This window comes from Hyperoodon ampullatus, assembly GCF_949752795.1.
Source record: "Hyperoodon ampullatus genome assembly, chromosome: 2".
Taxonomy (NCBI): Eukaryota; Metazoa; Chordata; class Mammalia; order Artiodactyla; family Ziphiidae; genus Hyperoodon; species Hyperoodon ampullatus.
The window spans coordinates 158,798,098-158,816,632 of NC_136915.1; the positions used below are offsets into that span (position 1 = coordinate 158,798,098).

Sequence of the window (18,535 nt, forward strand, 5' to 3'; positions counted from 1 at the left end):
AACCATATGATCATCTCAATAGATGTAGAAAATACTTTTGACAAAATTCAACACCGATTTATGATAAAAACTCTCCAGAAAGTGGGCATAGAGGAAACCTACCTCAACATAATGAAGGCCATATATGACAAACCCACAGCAAACGATATTCTCAATGGTGAAAAACTGAAAGCATTTCCTCTAAGGTCAGGAACAAGATAAGGATGTCCACTCTCTCCACTATTATTCAACATAGTTTTGGAAGTCCTAGCCATGGCAATCAGAGAAGAAAAAGAAATAAAAGGAATCCAAATCGGAAATGAAGAAGTAAAGCTGTCACTGTTTGCAGATGACATGATACTAAACATAGATAATCCTAAAGATGCCACCAGAAAACTACTAGAGCTCTTCAATGAACTTGGTAAAGTTGCAGGATACAAAATTAATGCACAGAAATCTCTTGCATTCCTATACACAAATAATGAAAGATCAGAAAGAGAAATTAAGGAAACAGTCCTATTCACCATTGCAACAAAAGGAATAAAATACCCAGGAATAAACCTACCTAAGGAGGTAAAAGACCTGTACTCAGAAAATTATAACACACTGATGAAAGAAATCAAAGATGACACAAACAGATGGAGAGATATACCATGTTCTTGGATTGGAAGAATCAATATTGTGAAAATGACTATACTACTCAAAGCAATCTACAGATTCAATGCAATCCCTATCAAACTACCAGTGGTAGTTTTTACAGAACTAGAACGAAAACTCTTAAAATTTGTACGAAGTCACAAAAGACCCCGAATAACCAAAGGAATCTTGAGAAAGAAAAACAGAGTTGGAGGAATTAGGCTCCCCAACTTCAAACTATACCACAAAGCTACAGTAATCAAGACAGTATGGTACTGGCACAAAAACAGAAATATAGATCAATGGAACAGGATAGAAAGCCCAGAGATAAACATACACACCTATGGTCAACTAATCTATGACAAAGGAGGAGAGGATATACAGTGGAGAAAAGACAGTGTCGTCAATAAGTTGTGCTGGGAAAACTGGACAGTTATGTGTAAAAAATGAAATTAGAACACTCCCTAACACAATACACAAAAATAAACTCAAAATGGATTAAAGACCTAAATGTAAGACTGGACACTATAAAACTCTTAGAGGAAAACATAGGAAGAACACTCTTTGAGATAAATCACAGCAAGATCTTTTTTGACTCACCTCCTAGAGTAATGAAAATAAAAACAAAAATAAACAAATGGGATGTAATGAAATTTAAAAGCTTTTGCACAGCAAAGGAAACTATAAACACAACGAAAAGACAACCCTCAGAATGGGAGAAAATATTTGCAAACAAATCAACTGACAAAGGATTAATCTCCAAAATATATAAACAGCTCATGCAGCTCAATATTAAAGAAACAAACAGCCCAATCCAAAAATGGGCAGAAGACCTAAATAGACATTTCTCCAAAGAAGACATACGGATGGCCAAGAGGCACATGAAAAGCTGCTCAACATCACTAATTATTAGAGAAATGCAAATCAAAACTACAATGAGGTCTCACCACACCTGTTAGAATGGGCATCATCAGAAAATCTACAAACAACAAATGCTGGGGAGGGTGTGGAGAAAAGGGAAACTTCTTGCACTGTTGGTGGGAATGTAAATTGATACAGGTACTATGGAGAACAGTATAGAGGTTGCTTAAAAAACTAAAAGTAGAATTGCCATATGAACCAGCAATCCCACTACTGGGCATATACCCAGAGAAAACCATAATTCAAAAAGACGCATGCATCCCCGTGTTCACTGCAGCACTATTTACAATAGCCAGGTCATGGAAGCAACCTAAATGCCCATCGACAGACGAATGGATAAAGAAGATGTGGTACATATATACAATGCACTATTACTCAGCCATGAAATTGGGTCATTTGTAGAGATGCGGGTGGACCTAGAGAATGTCATACACAGTGAAGTACTTCAGAAAGAGAAAAACAAATATCGTATATCCATGCATATATGTGGAATCTAGAAAAAATGGTACGATGAACTGGTTTGCAAGGCAGAAATAGAGACACAGATGTAGAGAACAAATGTATGGACACCAAGGGGGGAAAGCGGGGGTGGGGGTGGTGGTGGAATGAATTGGGAGATTGGGATTGACATATATACACTAATATGTATAAAACAGATAACTAATAAGAACCTGCTGTATACAAACATTAAATTAAAAAAAAGACTTCATATGTTAATTCCAGTATCTGGTTCATCTCTAGGTATACTCCTATTAACTGTTTTTTTAAAATTAATTAATTAATTTTAATCTTTTTATTTTTGGCTGCGTTGGGTCTTCATTGCTGTGCGTGGGCTTTCTCTAGTTGTGGCGAGCAGGGGCTACTCTTTTTTTTTTTTTTTTTTTTGTTGCGGTACGCGGGCCTCTCACTGCTGTGGCCTCTCCCGTTGCGGAGCACAGGCTCCGGACGCGCAGGCTCAGCGGCCATGGCTCACGAGCCCAGCCGCTCCGCGGCATGTGGGATCCTCCCGGACCGGGGCACGAACCCGCGTCCCCTGCATCGGCAGGAGGATTCTCAACCACTGCGCCACCAGGGAGGGGCTACTCTTCATTGTGGTGCGTCTGCTTCTCATTGTGGTGGCTTCTCTTGTTGCAGAGCATGGGCTGTAGCCACACTGGCTTCAGTAGTTGTGGCACACATGCTCCGTAGTTGTGGCTCGCGGGCTCTAGAGCACAGGCTCAGTAGTTGCAGCACACAGGCTTAGTTGCTCCGCGGCATGTGGGATCTTCCCAGACCAGGGCTTGAACGCGTGTCCCCTGCATTGGCAGGTGGATTCTTAACCAGTGCGCCACCAGGGAAGTCCCTAACTGTTTTTTCTATGATATGTGTGTGTGTGTGTGTGTGTGTACTTTAATCATATTCTATCTCTTTGCATAAGAATTTGTTTTATAGGAGATCTTTTGGGTGATTAAAAAAAAAAAGAGAGATACAACATAACTCAGCCAGGGGAGTACTGGGTCTGCTAAGGGAAGACAAGGACACTGAAGGAGTGGCCCATATGTAATGGAAGGAGGTGGGAAAGTTTATATGGGAATGGATACTGAGGGTGCCGGATCAGAGAGTGGAATATAAAGTAGGATAAGGGACAGTTTATCAGTATGGTTAGAATTCAACTCCTTACAGACATCATATATGTGACCCTTTGTGATATGGCTTTTGTGTCTTTCCAACCTGAGGTTTTGTTCAATTTGTCCCCTCTATTCCAGCAATACCAACCTCCTTAAGCCAAGTTATTTTACCCCTCTGTAAAATCATTAACAGCTCTCTCTTCCTAGAATGTTCACCCTACTCCATCCCCCATTCTACCCTTGCCGTAGGCGCCTATAGTCTACTTCTATTTCATAACAGCACATCTGGGAATCTTACCTGCTAAGTGAAGTAGAAATTAATGCATCCTTTTTGGGAAACAATTTTGCAATACTGAGAGCCTTAAATTGGTTCAGGAATCCCACTTTTCCCTGAGGGTGGTGGGAGGGGATCTGAAATTTTCAAAAATTTATGCACAAAGATATTAAAAATGGCATATATATTATTATAAAAATTAATGTAACCCAAATATCTGAAAGTATAGGTTTAAGGACATTACATCCACACAAAAAAATTGTATGTAGCTATTGAAAATGAGGTGTTTAAATAATTTGTAATGATAAGAAAATGCTTATGATACACTAAATAAAAAACGAAATGAAGTTAATAGGACCAAAACTTTGTAATAATATGATAGGAAACAATACTGAAATAAAATATTACCAAATTTAACAGCTGTTATTGCCAGGCATTGCAATAAGAAGAAAAAGTTATTTAAATTTTCTTCTTTCTTATGCTTTTCTGTACTGCAAAATTGGCTCAGGGAACAGATACTGCTTTCATAATCAAGATTCAGCTTAAGTATCCCTTCTGGGAAGAAAAGTCCCTTTTACTCACAATGTGGAAAAAATATATATATATACATATATTTGTATATACATATATATGTGTATACTTATATATGTATATATATTTTTATCATGGTCCTTACCAAACACAATCATCTATTCACCTATCTGCACCCTTCACTACGATTATGAGGATAAGAATTTTGTCTTTTATTTCTGTGACTTGGCATTTATGCATTGCCTGGCACATAGCAGGTTCCTAACAAATATTTGTTTTCTTTCTCTTTTTTTGGTGGGAGGTTGTTGTTGTTTCCGAACTTCTGACTAAGACAAGTGGTCTCTATTATTCTGAACCTAAGAATAAAAAACCCAAATTTTATTAAAAACAAACTTTTTCAAGAGATGCTTGTGTAACTGATTTTACTTTTGGTGAGTAAAATCTACAGTGTGGGATCATTTTTTTAAAAAAATCCAGGACTTCTGAAAAAAGAAATAAACTTAGCGTTAAACATGATGAATGTTGTAATTATTCCCTGAACTATAGTTACACGATATTAATACTAATATTTTCCTCAAAATAAACTCCAAATTTAACACAGTGTCCTTCCAGATCAGGGGGAAGGCAGGCAGGTGTTTTCCCAATGGTGTTCCTCTCCGTGGGTGCTGTCAGCCCCAATGCAGTATTTCACAGCTAGACTGTAAACAAAAGTTATTCCAGTTGGCTCAACGTACATTCAATAGTAAAATCACAGAAACGAATGGTCTCTGTTCTCCAAAGTATTATCTTGAGTAGACTTTTATTGTGAAAGTGTTATAGTTTGCACAGATTACTCCCAGCTGGAAATTTGCGTCCAGTTTAACAGTTACATAATATAATCTTTCACGTGAGAATTTTGAGCAACACAATAGGGGCATGAAAATAGACTAACCTATCCTTCTTGGCAGAAAGTGTCTTGCTTAAAATGTAAAAGAAATTTTATTTTGGGAACCCTGTGAATATGTTGGAGGAAACCTACGTCGTTGGATTTGACACTGGAGTTTCCTCTAGTAATAACCAGAAAGTTGTAGTTATCATCACCACCCAGTATAAAAATAAATTTTCCTCCAGGTTGTGTTTGTGCAGACACGCGTGTGTAGAGGGTTAGGTACCACCTACATTCGTTAGGTCATGAGGACCTGGAGGGTAACGCACAATCACCCTGAAAACGTGTGAGGACCCCATGAAAACCCTCCATGGGGAGAGAATTCTGTCTCTGGATGGTTCTGAGGTGAGCAGGGTGAGGTTAGAGCCAGCGCCTGCGGAGTCGGCATCATCTAGTGGCGCCCCTCCCCCGCCCGCCAACAGCTGGCCCAGAACCTTCCTTCCCCCGCGCCCCGTCGCGCCCCACAGTATCCCTACCCACCTCCAAGCCCCAGAACCACCCGCGACACCCGGACCCGCGCCCACCACCCCATCCCCCAACTCCCTCCAGGCCGGATCCCCTAGAGCCGTCGCGCTCGTTGCTCGCCCATTGGCCCGCGCGATCCGGGCGGGAAAAGCGACTAACGGCTGCCGCTGGCCCGCAGGGTGCTGAGGAGATGGCGTCGGGATCCAGAGCCACGGTGCCTGAAGACTCGGTCCGAACCGTCAGCCCCGGCCGGCGAGGCAAGAAGGCTGTCTCCGCGCTCACCGGGGACTCAGTGGAGGCGGGGACCCTGAAGAGCGCCGCGTCTGCTGTGCGGTCGGTGGTGGCCTCCCCTCGCCCCGTGAAGCGGAAAGCCGACCGGGAGGCGGCCCACAGGCGGCTCCAGCTCCTGCCGGGCTCTCAGGACGAGGGTCGGGGACAGGGGCCCGAGGAGGAGGAAGAGGAGCCCCTTCTGTCAGTGCCGGAGGAGGATGACGAGAAGGCGCAGCCACTGCCCCCAGTCTGCGTGTCCCCCATGAGGGGGATGTGGCGGGAGGAGAAGGTGGCGCTGTATTGCGACGAGGTGCTGCAGGGCTGCAAGGTGAGGAGGAGAAGAAAACGGACGGGAATCCAGCACCGAGGGACTCGGGTCTTCCTCCTATGCTGATGGGGGTATAGAGGGCACAAAGAAACCCTGCATTTCAAAAAGTAAATTTACTCCACACTTCCAGGGCTTCCACCTTGTTGCAGGTTCCCAGGCCCTGTTAAAGAAGTTCCAATTCGATTTTCCTTCAAACAGATCACATAGTGTTTTCTGGTTTTCTGAGAGGTTATCAGTGCCCAGGTATGCATCTTAGTGTTTTCATTAACAATCTGTGCCCAAGCATAAGGATAAGATTACTTAGCCTTGACTTTTACACTACAATAACTCAAAACGTTTACACTTTAAGAGTGGTTCCCAGCCATCAGTCTAGGATGTGGAATGAGGTTTTGTAAAGAAGATACATGCCTGGCAACACTGAATAGAGCAAATATTGTTTTTTCTAACCTATTTTTTTTTTAAGTTATAGCAGAATTTGTTTACAAGGGTTTCATTGCACCGATGTTTATAAAATTTAAAAACTAGAAACTAAATTTCCAACTATGGGGGCTGTAAAGAACTTGTGGTGGCTTCATGTAATGAAAAATCATGCATCAGTAAAAATTATGTTTTCAGAAACTATAGATATGCTTATGCTATAATGCTAAGGAAAAAAAATCAGAAGACAAAACATAGGCTTCATATGTATGGATGAATATATGCATAGAAAAAAGACTGGAAGGAAATGCACCAAAATATCAACAATGGTTATTCTGGCTGTCAGGATTAGGGGGTGGTTTTTGTTTTCCTTATATTATCTGTATTTTGCAGATTTTCTGTAGGTTAACCATATTTTATAATCAGAAGAAAAATTTTTAAAATACTGTTACCATAAAACTAGAATGGTATTTAATGACCAACTTATATTTGATATTCGGGGTTGGAGAAGGCTAGGCCTCTTAAAGGCAATTGAAAAACATTTATATAAATCACAGTGTCATTAATCAGTCAGGGTCTAATGACTGAGTTTCATAATAGTTTATATTATTTATCATCCTGAGGTCACTGAATTGAAATGTAGAAAATCAAATGGGCAGATATTTATTGAATGCTTAATATGCTCATTTGTTTTATAGAGTGGATTTCTATTTTAAATTTTTATGTACTGAATAAATTTTAAATAAAGTCAATAAATCTTTAAAGTTCAGAAAAAATCATTACTAAGTATTTTAACATGATAATAACTATGTTTTAATATGTATAATTACAGTATATTTTTTGCTCAGTGGATTAATAAAACAAATTACTTAAAACATAATAAGTAGATGTCTCATCTCTGAATTACTCTATTGAGTGAATAGATCTCTTTTAAATTTATTTTATTTTATTTATTTATTTATTTTTTGCAGTATGCGGGCCTCCCACTGCCGTGGCCTCTCCCATTGCGGAGCACAGGCTCCGGATGCGCAGGCTCAGCGGCCATGGCTCACGGGCCCAGCCACTCCGCGGCATGTGGGATCTTCCCAGACCAGGGCACGAACCTGCGTCCCCTGCATCGGCAGGCGGACTCTCAACCACTGCGCCACCAGGGAAGCCCCTAGATGCCTTTTACTTATTTTTACCTAGTTGCTCAGGCTAGAACTTCTTCTGGCTAGTACAGTGTTGAATAGCAGTGGTAAAAATAGGTTTCTTTGTTTTGTTCCTGATCGTAGGGAAGTGTTACAGGATGAACTGTGTCTCTCCAGAATTCATATGTTGAAGTCTTAATCCCCATACCTCAAAATATAACTACATGTATTTGGAGATGGGTATTTAAAGAAATGATTAAGTAAAATGAAGTCCTTATGGTGGGTCCTAACCCAAACTGCCTGATGTCCTTATAAAAAGACAAAATTTGGACACACAAAGAGGTACCAGGGTGCACATGCACAGAGGGACAACCATGTGAAGAGGAAGCAAGAGGGTGGCCATATGCAAGCCAAGGAGAGAGGTCTCAAAAGAAACCAAACTTACTGACACCTTGATCTAGGATTTGCAGCCTCCAGAACTGTGAGAAAATAAATTTCTGTTGTTTAGCTAACTAAGTTTGTGGTATTTTGTTACCCTAGGAAACCAATACAGGGAGAAAGCTTTCAGTCTTTTATGATTGAGTATGATGTTAACTGTGAGCTTTTTGTAAATTACATTTATTGTGTTGAGGAAGTTCCCCTCTATTCCTAATTTTTGAGTGGTTTTTATAATGAAAAGGTATTGGATTTTGTCAAATGCTTTTTTTTTTTTTTTTTTTCCTGCGGTACACAGGCCTCTCACTGCTGTGGCCTCTCCCGTTGCAGAGCACAGGCTCCGGATGCACAGGCTCAGCGGCCATGGCTCACAGGCCCAGCCGATCTGCGGCATGTGGGATCTTCCCGGGCTGGGGCACGAACCCGTGTCCCCTGCATCAGCAGGCGGACTCTCAACCACTGCGCCACCAGGGAAGCTCCTCAAATGCTTTTTATACATCAATTGAGATGATCCTGTAGTTTCTTTCCCCCCTTCATTTTATTAATGTAGCATTGATTGATTTTTGTATGTTAAACTACCGCTGAATTCCTGGGATAAATCCCACTTGGTCATGGTGTATAACTCTTAAAATACTGTTGGGTTTGGCTTGCTAGAATACGTTGAGGATTTTTGCATTTATATTCATAAGCGAAATTGGTCTGTAGTTTTCTTCTGGTTTCTTTGGCTTTGTTATCAGAGGACGCTGGCTTCATAGAAGGAGTTAGGAGTTGTTCTCTCCTGTTTTTGGAAGAATTGGAGAGAAGAATTGGTGTTAATTCTTTAAATGTTTTGTAGTAGTTACTAATGGAGCCATCTGGTCCTAGATTTTTCTTTGTTGGGAGGTTTTTGATTACTGATTCAATCTCTTTACTTGTTCTAGGTCTGTTCAGATTTTCTATTTCTTCTTGACTCAATTTTGGTAATTTGTGTATTTCTAGAAATTTGTACATTCATTTTGTTGGAGAATTTGTTGGTGTACATTTGTTCATAATATTCTCTTATAATCCTTTTTATCTCTAGAAGTTCAGTAGTAATGTCTCCACTTTCATTCCTGATGTTATTTTTTTGCCTTCTCCCTTTTTTCTTAGTTTAGCTAAAGGTTTGTCAATTCCATAGATCACGTCAAAGAATCAACTTTTGATTTCATTAATTCTATTGTTTTTCTGTTCTCCATTTATCTCTGCTCTAATCTTTATTATTTTCTTTCTTCTGCTGACTTTGGATTTAGTTTGTTCTTCTTTTTCTAGTTCCATAAGATGTAAAATTGACACAGACCTACTAGAGAATGGACTTGAGGATATGGGGAGGAGGAAGGGTAAGCTGTGACAAAGTGAAAGAGGGCATGGACATATATACACTACCAAATGTAAGGTAGATAGCTAGTGGGAAGCAGCCACATAGCACAGGGAGATCAGCTCGGTGCTTTGTGACCGCCTGGAGGGGTGGGATAGGGAGGGTGGGAGGGAGACGCAAAAGGGAGGGGATATGGGAACATATGTATAACTGATTAAATTTGTTATTAAAAAAAACATAAGATGTAAAATTAGGTTACTGATTTGAGATCTTTCTTTTTTTTAATTAATTAATTTTATTTTTGGCTGCATTGGGTCTTCATTGCTGCGCACGGGCTTTCTCTAGTTGTGGTGAGTGGGGGCTACTCTTCGTTGTGGTGCGCGGGCTTCTCATTGCGGTGGCTTTTATTGTTGCAGAGCACGCGCTCTAGGCATGAGGACTTCAGTAGTTGTGGCACATGGGCTCAGTAGTTGTGGCTCACAGGCTGTAGAGAGCAGGCTCAGCAGCTGTGGTGCATGGGCCTAATTGGTTCGCGGCATGTGGGATCTTCCCAGACCAGGGCTCGAACCTGTGTCCCCTGCATTGGCAGGTGGATTCCCAACCACTGCACCAACAGGGAAGTCCCCAAGATCTTTCTTTTTTAATGTAAGCATTTATAACTATAAATTTCACTCTGAACTCCACTCTGAGCATCCCATAAGTTTTGGTATGTTGTGTTTTTGTATTCATTCACCTCAAAGCATTTTCTCATTTTTTCTTTGGGTTTTCTTTGACCCATTTGTTGTTTAAGAATGTTGTTTAATTTCCACGTATTTGTGAATTTTCCAGTTTTTCCTGCTGTTATTCATTTCTAAATCAATTCCATTGTGGTCAGAGAGGATACATTTATTGAAACTTGTTTTGTAGCTTATCATATGGTGTATCCTGGAGAATGTTCCATGTGCAATTAAGAAGAATATGTATTCTTCTGTGTTGAGTTCTGTATTAGGTCTAGCTGAATTATAGTGTTGTTCAAATCCTGTTTCCTTATTGATCTTCTGTAGATGTACTAGTCATTATTGCAAATGGAGTATGGAAGTCTTCAACTATTATATTATTGTAGAACTGTCTAGTTCTCCCCTCAGCTCTGCCAGTGTTTGCTTCATATATTCTGGGGCCTCATTGTTTCCTGCATATGTGCTTATTATGTCTTCTTGATGAATAAATTCTTTTTGGTCAATATATAATGTCCTTCTTTGTCTCTGGTAAAAACTTTTGGCTTAAAGTCTATTTTGTTTAATATTAGTATAGTCACTGCAGTTCTCTTCTGGTTACTATTTGTATGGAATGTCTTTTTCTATCCTTTTACTATTAATTTATTAATATTTGGACCTAAAGTGAGTCCCTTGTAGACATTATATAATTGGATCATGTTTATCCATTCTACCAGTCTCTATCTTTTAATTGGTGATCTTAATCCATTTACATTTGAAGTGATTACTGATAAGGACTTCTGCCATTTGCCATTTGATTTCTATATGTCATATTCTTTTGTATTTGATGAGTTTTTTCTAGTGTTTTGTTTGACTCACTCATTTCCTTTCTGTATATTTTTAGTTATCGTCTTAGTGGTTACCATGGAGATTACAATTAACATTCTAAATTTCTAATAATCTAGTCTGGATTGATACCAACTTAGCTTCAATAGCACATAAACACTCTGCTCTTTTACAGCTCCAATCCTACTTTATGTTGCTATTGTCACAAATTACATCTTTATACATTGTCTGCCCATTAACATGGATTTATAATTGTTTTATGCATTGCTCTTTTAAATCGTACAGGAAACAAAGAAAAGGAGTTACAAAGAAAGATTCTAATAATACCGGCTTTATATTTACTCATGTATTTGCTGCCTTTGCTGGAGTTACTGCTTCATATGGCTTTGAGTTACTATCTAGTGTTCTTTTCCTTCAGTCTGAAGGACTCCCTTTAGCACAGGGAAGATCCAGATCCAGCCTTTGTTGATCTGGGAATGTCTTAAGTTTTTCTTTATTTTGAAGGATAGTTTTGCCAGATATAGAATTCTTGTTTGATAGTGTTTTTTCCCCCTTTCAGCACTTTAAATATGTCATCTCATTGGTTTCTGTCTTCCATGGTTTCTGATGAGAAATGATGTTAATCTTATTGCCAATCCTTTGTTCGTATTGAATTGCTTCTCTCTTGCTGCTTTCAAGGTTCTCTGTTTTGGCTTTCAACAGTTTGATTATAATGTATGTTGGTGTGGATCTCTTTGTATTTATTCTGCATCCATTAAGCTTCTTGGATGTGTTGATTCACATCTTTCAACAAATTTGGAAAGTTTCCAACCATTATTTTTTCAAATATTCTTTCTGCTCTTTTCTTTCTCTCTTCTTCTGGGATTCCCATATCAGTGTTCTTGATGGGATACCACTGGTCCTTCCAACTTTGTTCATTTTTCTTCCTGCTCCTTAGATTCAATAATTGCAATTGTCCTATCTTCAAGTTTGTTATTCTTCTGCCTGCTCAGATCTGATATTGAACCTCTCTAGTGAGTTTTTCATTTCAACTATTGTACTTTTTTGTACTTTTAATGTACAGCTATAGAATTTCTATTTGGTTCCATTTTATAAGTTTTATCCCTTTATGGATATTCTCTATTTATTCATCTGTTGTTCTCTTGGTTTCCTTTAATTATTTATCCATGGTTTCCTTGAGCTCTTTGAGGCTATTTAAGACAATTGATTTAAAGTTTTGTCTCGTAAGTCCAAAGTCTTTTCTGGACTTCCTCAGAGATGGTTTCTGTCAATTCCTTTTTTTTTTTTCCTGTAAATGGGCCATAGCTTCCTGTTTCTTTGTATGTCTTATAATTTTTATTGAAAACTGGGTATTTTTAATAGTATAATGTGGTAACTCTGGAAATTGGATTCTACCTCATCCCCAGGGTTTGCTGTATTGGTTGTTTAGGACTGCAGTTGTCCATATGTTTAGTGAATTTTCCAAACTGTTTTTGCAAAGGCTCTATTCTTTTTTGTGTGTGGCTGCTGAAGTCTCTGTTATCTCAGCAGTTAGTCAGTGACCTGACAGAAATTTCCCTTAACACCTGCAGCTAAAAAGAAAAACAAAACCAAAAAACTCCTTGTCTTTGCAGATTAGCTCTGAGTTGAGGCACTCCTTCAAACTAAGCCAGGCTGCCTACAACCCTGCCTTAGTTTTCACCTCCTGCTTGCACAGGGCCCAGTGATCGGCCAGAAGCACAAGCTTAAGGTCTTTACAGGTCTCTTCTGAGTATGCATCCATCCCTGAGATTGTGCATTTTACTGTAGATTCCCCAGTATATAAAGTAGCTCTTATTTCCCCAAGAATCTTCCTCCTCAGCCTCCTCATTTGTAGGCTTTTCCTTGCCCTTCCTTCATCCTTTGCCCCAGGTAGCTTTGGGTAGAGTATGTCTTTAAATGCTTTCATCAGATGCTACTTATAAAGCTGCTCCATCCTGAGGGAGGTGAAACAAAGGTCAGTTTCTTTGCCAGTCCCTCTCCTGAGATACTGATCATCAGACAGGTCAAAATGCACGGTCACAATTTTTTGAGAATAAGGTCCCTATGTCCCCCACCCCTCACCCATCCCAGTGCCAGCAAGCCACATCAGAAATATGGGCTGTTGCTATTCACTCAACTGCTGCCAGTCTGGAGAATGGGATATGGTAAGCAAGTAAGTAAAAACACCAGAACACTTTCTTACTGAATTTTAACAACCTCTTCATCTAGCACTCCTTGGCTATGTTTAATTAGATTTCAGAGTTACAAAAAACATTGATTCTGTCATTTTTTGCCAATTTGTTTGCTTTAGAAGAAGAACTAATTCTTGGAGCTCTTTACTCCACTATTTCCAGGATGTCACCTCTTTCTTGTATCTTTCTCTCTGCTCTCTCCTTCCTGAATGCATTGAGATACTCAATTCTGTCTTATCTTAAATAACAAAACAATATCTTCCCTAACTACCACATCTTTGTCTCTTCCCTTGCAGAGCCAAACTTCTTGAAATATTTGGCTTCACTTGTCTTTACTTCTTTCCCATTCATGCCTCTACTCACTGTGATCTGGTTTCTGCCTCCAGAATATCAGTGAAAATGCTCTTGTGGTCATGTGGGACCAAGCTGTGGCTAAATGCAGTAGGGACTACCATCTCTTTTAATCTTTCAGCATTTGACATGATCAACTACTTCCTCCTTTCATGACAGCTTGATCTGATTTTCTTACCACCTCTTTGGCCACTCCGCAGTTTTCTTTGTAATATCTTGTTTTTGCCTATCCTTTAAATGTTATTCCTCAGTGTTCTGTACAAGGGTGCTACCTTTTCCTTTTTATACATTCTTATAGCTAATCTCACCCATTCCCATGCCTGAATTTTCATACAAGTGAACAATTCTAGGATCTTTATACCTTGTCAGATTTCAGTCCTGTATTCTAGATCCTTATCTAGATGGTCTACCGGGTATCTCTGAGTGACTCCACTGGTACCTCAAATTAACTGGCACCAAAATTAAACTCATTATCTTCCCCCATCAAACATTTTTCTCATGTTTCCTGTTTCAGTGAATAAGGCAAATATAAATGATGGGAATTCCCTGGCAGTCCAGTGGTTAGTACTCTGTGCTTCCACTGCAGGCGGCACGGGTTCGATTCCTGGTCGGGGAACAAATATCCTGCAAGCCATACACATGGCACAGCAAAAAAAAAATTTTTTTAATATATATATATAAATGAGATGTATTCTAGAGTTCTTCCAAAGTATTTACAGAGGTAGTCCTTGTACTGTCTGTTACAGAAGTATTTAGAGTATGTAAGATGTAATACAAGCACAAATGACTGTATTGGTTTGCTGATTTAGTGAGGATTTTTAAGAGTTTCATATATGTATCTGGAAAAAAATGTTCACTCCTGCTTATCAAAGAAAATTAAAATGAGGCAGTGAGCCTATTAAAACGGCAAATATTTTTATACATTTAAAAGATACCCCATGCTGATGAGCTTGCAGAAAAGTGAGTTCTCAGACCAAGTTTCAATTGGTTAAACTTTCTTGGAGGGTGGTTTAGCAATATGTATCCAAGAGGCTTAAAATGTTTTATACCTTTTGACTTAGTAATTCTCAATTTAGTTTATACTAAAGAAATAACTAGAGATGTGCATGATTTATTTGTGGTAGTATTTTTGTAATATTGAAAAAAATTGTAAGCTATCTAAATGAGGGTAAGAAAATCATATTATGACACACCTGTATGATGTATTATTATGTAACTCATAAAAATTAGGCCTTGGAGACACAGACGTAGAGGACAAACATATGGACACCAAGGGGGTAAGGGGGTGGGTGGGATGAACTGGGAGATTGGGATTGACATGTATACACTAGTATATATAAAATAGATAACTAATGAGAACCTGCATGTAGCACAGGGAACTCCACCTCACTTCGCTGTACAGTAGAAACTAACACAACATTGTAAAACTATACCCTCCCAATTAAAAAAAAAAATTTAGGCTTTGAAAAAATATTTAAAGACATGGGGAAATGTGATATAATGAAATGAGAAAAATCAGGATTCAAAACCATATGCATCTATGGTATGATATATTGGTATTATGAATAAATGAATATATGCATGGGAAAAAGACAAGAAGGAAATATCTATATAAATATATTTTATTTAGGTTAAAATTTCCATTTTTGTTATGCTTTGTTTCATTTTTTTTAAATAATAAGTGCCTCTTATATAATAAGAAAAACGATATATGAATGATGATGCCATTTCTATTGGGATAAAAGAATAGGCATTTTTTCAGAGTATATTTTTAGTTATCAGATTTTATTTTTAAAGTTCCTCATTCTTCATGGCACTAAAAATGAAGTTCTTTCCCCTCTCCTACTCCCAGTGCAAAGTTCTGGTACTTTTTTGATTTTAGTTCTAGAATCTTTAATATATAAATTTTTGTTGGTTTACCAAAATTTTAGAGTCAGTTTGAGTTAAAACAAAGTAGTAGTTTCCAGTAGGAAAGAGATCTGATGTCATCAAGACCTAGATCTAAAACTTAGCTTCACCACCCACTAACTCTGCGTCCGTGGGCAAATCATTTACTCTCACTGAGTTTCAATTTCTTAACATTACAAGGGTATAATAATACTTTACCTCAAAGAACTGTTGTGAGGCTTAGGAGGTAATATGTAAAGGTCAAAATATGACTTCTGGCTGTATTTAATAGCTGTAAAATTACTAGTGATTGTAATCATTCACTAGTGAATGTAATTGTAATGAGAAAATCTCTTTTCATCATTCCTTAATTGATGGACTGATACTTTGAGCATTTAATGAACATAAATACATAAGAGTATTTACAGTGCACTAACTATACAAAGTAAGTCTTTGGGAAAAGCACATGTTACCAATGAGTTAACTGATTAAAATGACCTGTTTCAGTTTGACCTATTGTTTTCTTTTTTTCAGGTAAAGGACTTATCTTCAGACACACTTCTCCAACAGCATGATGATTTGGATTTGGCTTTGGATAGTTGTTACAGTGGAGATACAGTAGTTATTCTTCCAGAATATCGAGCTGTAAATCTTGCTTCATTGACTTGATGACATTGTTATAAAGGGTTAGCAAAGCACCCTCTGCAATTTTTTAACAGCAATGTATGCTGGAGAAACTGTATATTATAAACATGGTTAATCAGATTACTAGAAATTAGAACAGGGTTTTGTTTCACAAAAATCCCTTATGAGCTTTTTACAATTAAGATTTTCTCACCTGTTCAGTAGTATATTATCTGTACAGGTGACCTCGTTTGGACATACTGTACCAGAGCAAATCAATCAATGAGACTACTTTCTTCCCCATGATAATGTAGCACTACAAGCAGATTCTAAATAAATAATCAAAATAAAAAAAAATCAGTTCACAATATCTTCTATTAGCTCTGTATTTTTACCTACTTTTTTCTCCTCTGTCTCCATAGCACTTCATAGCACTCTAGTAGGAAAACCTAAATGTAAGGCTATATTAAAATATGCTCAGCATTTTCTCAAGAAGTTTAATTCACATGCAAACTCACTAAAATAGAAGTAAAAAGCAGAGTTTACTAAATTTCTTTTAGGTTCTGAACGTATTTAGTGACTTTAATTTTGACCTTTTAAAGTAAGGTTATTCCCCTTGTCTAGCCAAAAAGAAAAGATGACTTAAACTTTGCTATCAATTCAAAAATTGAGCAACATTTTCACTAGATTTTGATGACTGTAATCAGTTATATTTTGCTGAACTATATGGGTAATAAGGATCATACTTGCAATTTTAAAAATTGGTAGTCTTCTTAAAGATCCAACCCCTTATTTTTGGATTGTTTAGATGATTGCTCAGACTACTCTAGAGCAAAACTATGGATATGATTACATTAATCTTGTAACCTAATTCAAGTCTCTGCCTTTTTCATTATGGTAATTTATAATGGTTTTGAAACCAGGTTTTGGTAAGATACTTTTTGTATCTTATACATTTTGTAGATGACTGCTCACTATATAATATAGGGAAATATATAGTGGAAGGAGTATGTTGAATAAGTACCATAGGTACATTTAGATTGATTATAAACCCAGATTCTTCCATCATGGCATCAAAATAAGATATGCATTCACAGGCTCTTGGAATTAGCACGTGGACATCTTTGAGGAGGCATTATTCTGCTCACCACTTGTCTTAACCAATTTTCTAGGTCAAGGGAAGACAAATCCTAATTCTACTCCTCAAATGGGATTTAAGAAGTTTCCTCTACCAGGACCAACCAATGCATAGCTTTTATACATTTAAAAGAGATTCTAAATTAGAACAATGGCATATGCCCTGAGAAAACCATAATTCAAACCATAATTCAAAAAGAAAACCACAATGTCCACTGCAGCACTATTTACAATAGCCAGGACATGGAAGCAACCTAAATGCCCCATCGACAGATGAATGGATAAAGAAGATGTGGCACATATGTACAATGGAATAGTACTCAGCCATAAAAAGAAACGAAACTGAGTTATTTGTAGTGAGGTGGATGGACCTCTGTCATACAGAGTGAAGTAAGTCAGAAAGAGAAAAACAAATACTGTATGCTAATGCATATATATGGAATTAAAAAAAATGGTACTGATGAACCTGGTGGCAGGGCAGGAATAAAAACGCAGGTGTAGAGAATGGACTTGAGGGCGGGGGTGGGGGGTGCGGGGGCGGAGCTGGGGTGAAGTGAGAGTGGCACACACATATACACGCTATCACATGTAAAACAGATAGCTGGTGGGAAGCAGCAGCATAGCACAGGGAGATCAGCTCGGTGCTTTGCAACAACCTAGAGGGGTGGGATAGGAAAGGTGGGAGGGAGATGCAAGAGGGAGGGGATATGGGGATATATGTATGCATATGGCTGATTCACTTTGTTGTACAACAGAAACTAACACCATTGTGAGGCAATTATACTCCAATAAAGATGTATAAAAATAAGAGATTCTAATTTAGAACCTAGAGGTGGTTCCATATTTCTGCTCTGTCCTTCCCATTCGTGCACATATCTGGCTTGCCTACTGGACAGTAATTTTGTAGTATAGGCATTGGGTCTTAGTAACCATTATATTCCCCACTGTGCTGTGCATTCCAAGTAATAACTGCTAACAGTTTAAAAAGAATGCTACCATTGGGTCTCTGCTTATGCAAAAGACTGAAATGAGATTTACAATCTAGGACTTTTAAGGATATTTCATCACAGTTGCTGGGGATGGAAATGTTAGGATTCTGGAGGTGAGGACTAGACAAATCAAGATTAGAAGAGTGGCCTTGGTGTGGAATGAAAAGGGATGAATTAGAACCCCTTTCTGCCTTTTTGTAAGGAACTGGCAGTAGGAGTGGAGATTTCCTTTGCTCCGCTGCAATGCCAGTAACAGCTATGGTAAAGTCTCAATTGAAGAAAAGAATGGGAACTATAATGCTAGAGCCTCTTGTCAGTTTATTAGAAGCAGTTAAAGTGGCAGGTGGCTACAAACCAAGGGACTGAGGCACTCTTCAGCAGCACAAGGTACAGAGAAGTTGCTAATATAATAAGAGCACTTCCTTGGTGGTTCAGTGGTTAAGAATCTATGCTTCCACTGCAGGGGGCATGGGTTCAATCCCTGGTCAGGGAACTAAGATCCCACATGCTGCCCGGCATGGCCAAAAAAAAAAAAAAAGAAGCAAGTTACTATTCTTTGTGAGACA

General features: G+C 38.5%; 1 protein-coding gene across 1 annotated transcript; it reads left to right on the forward strand.

Annotated features, from left to right (window-relative positions):
• Positions 1-5,528: 5,528 nt before the first annotated feature.
• On the forward strand, positions 5,529-15,910 carry SHCBP1L (SHC binding and spindle associated 1 like; the record flags this gene model as incomplete). The annotated part of the gene is given in 3 exon segments (XM_079723666.1): positions 5,529-5,936; positions 15,754-15,885; positions 15,887-15,910. Coding segments are annotated over 3 exon segments (564 nt in total).
• Between the last annotated feature and the right edge of the window lie 2,625 nt (positions 15,911-18,535).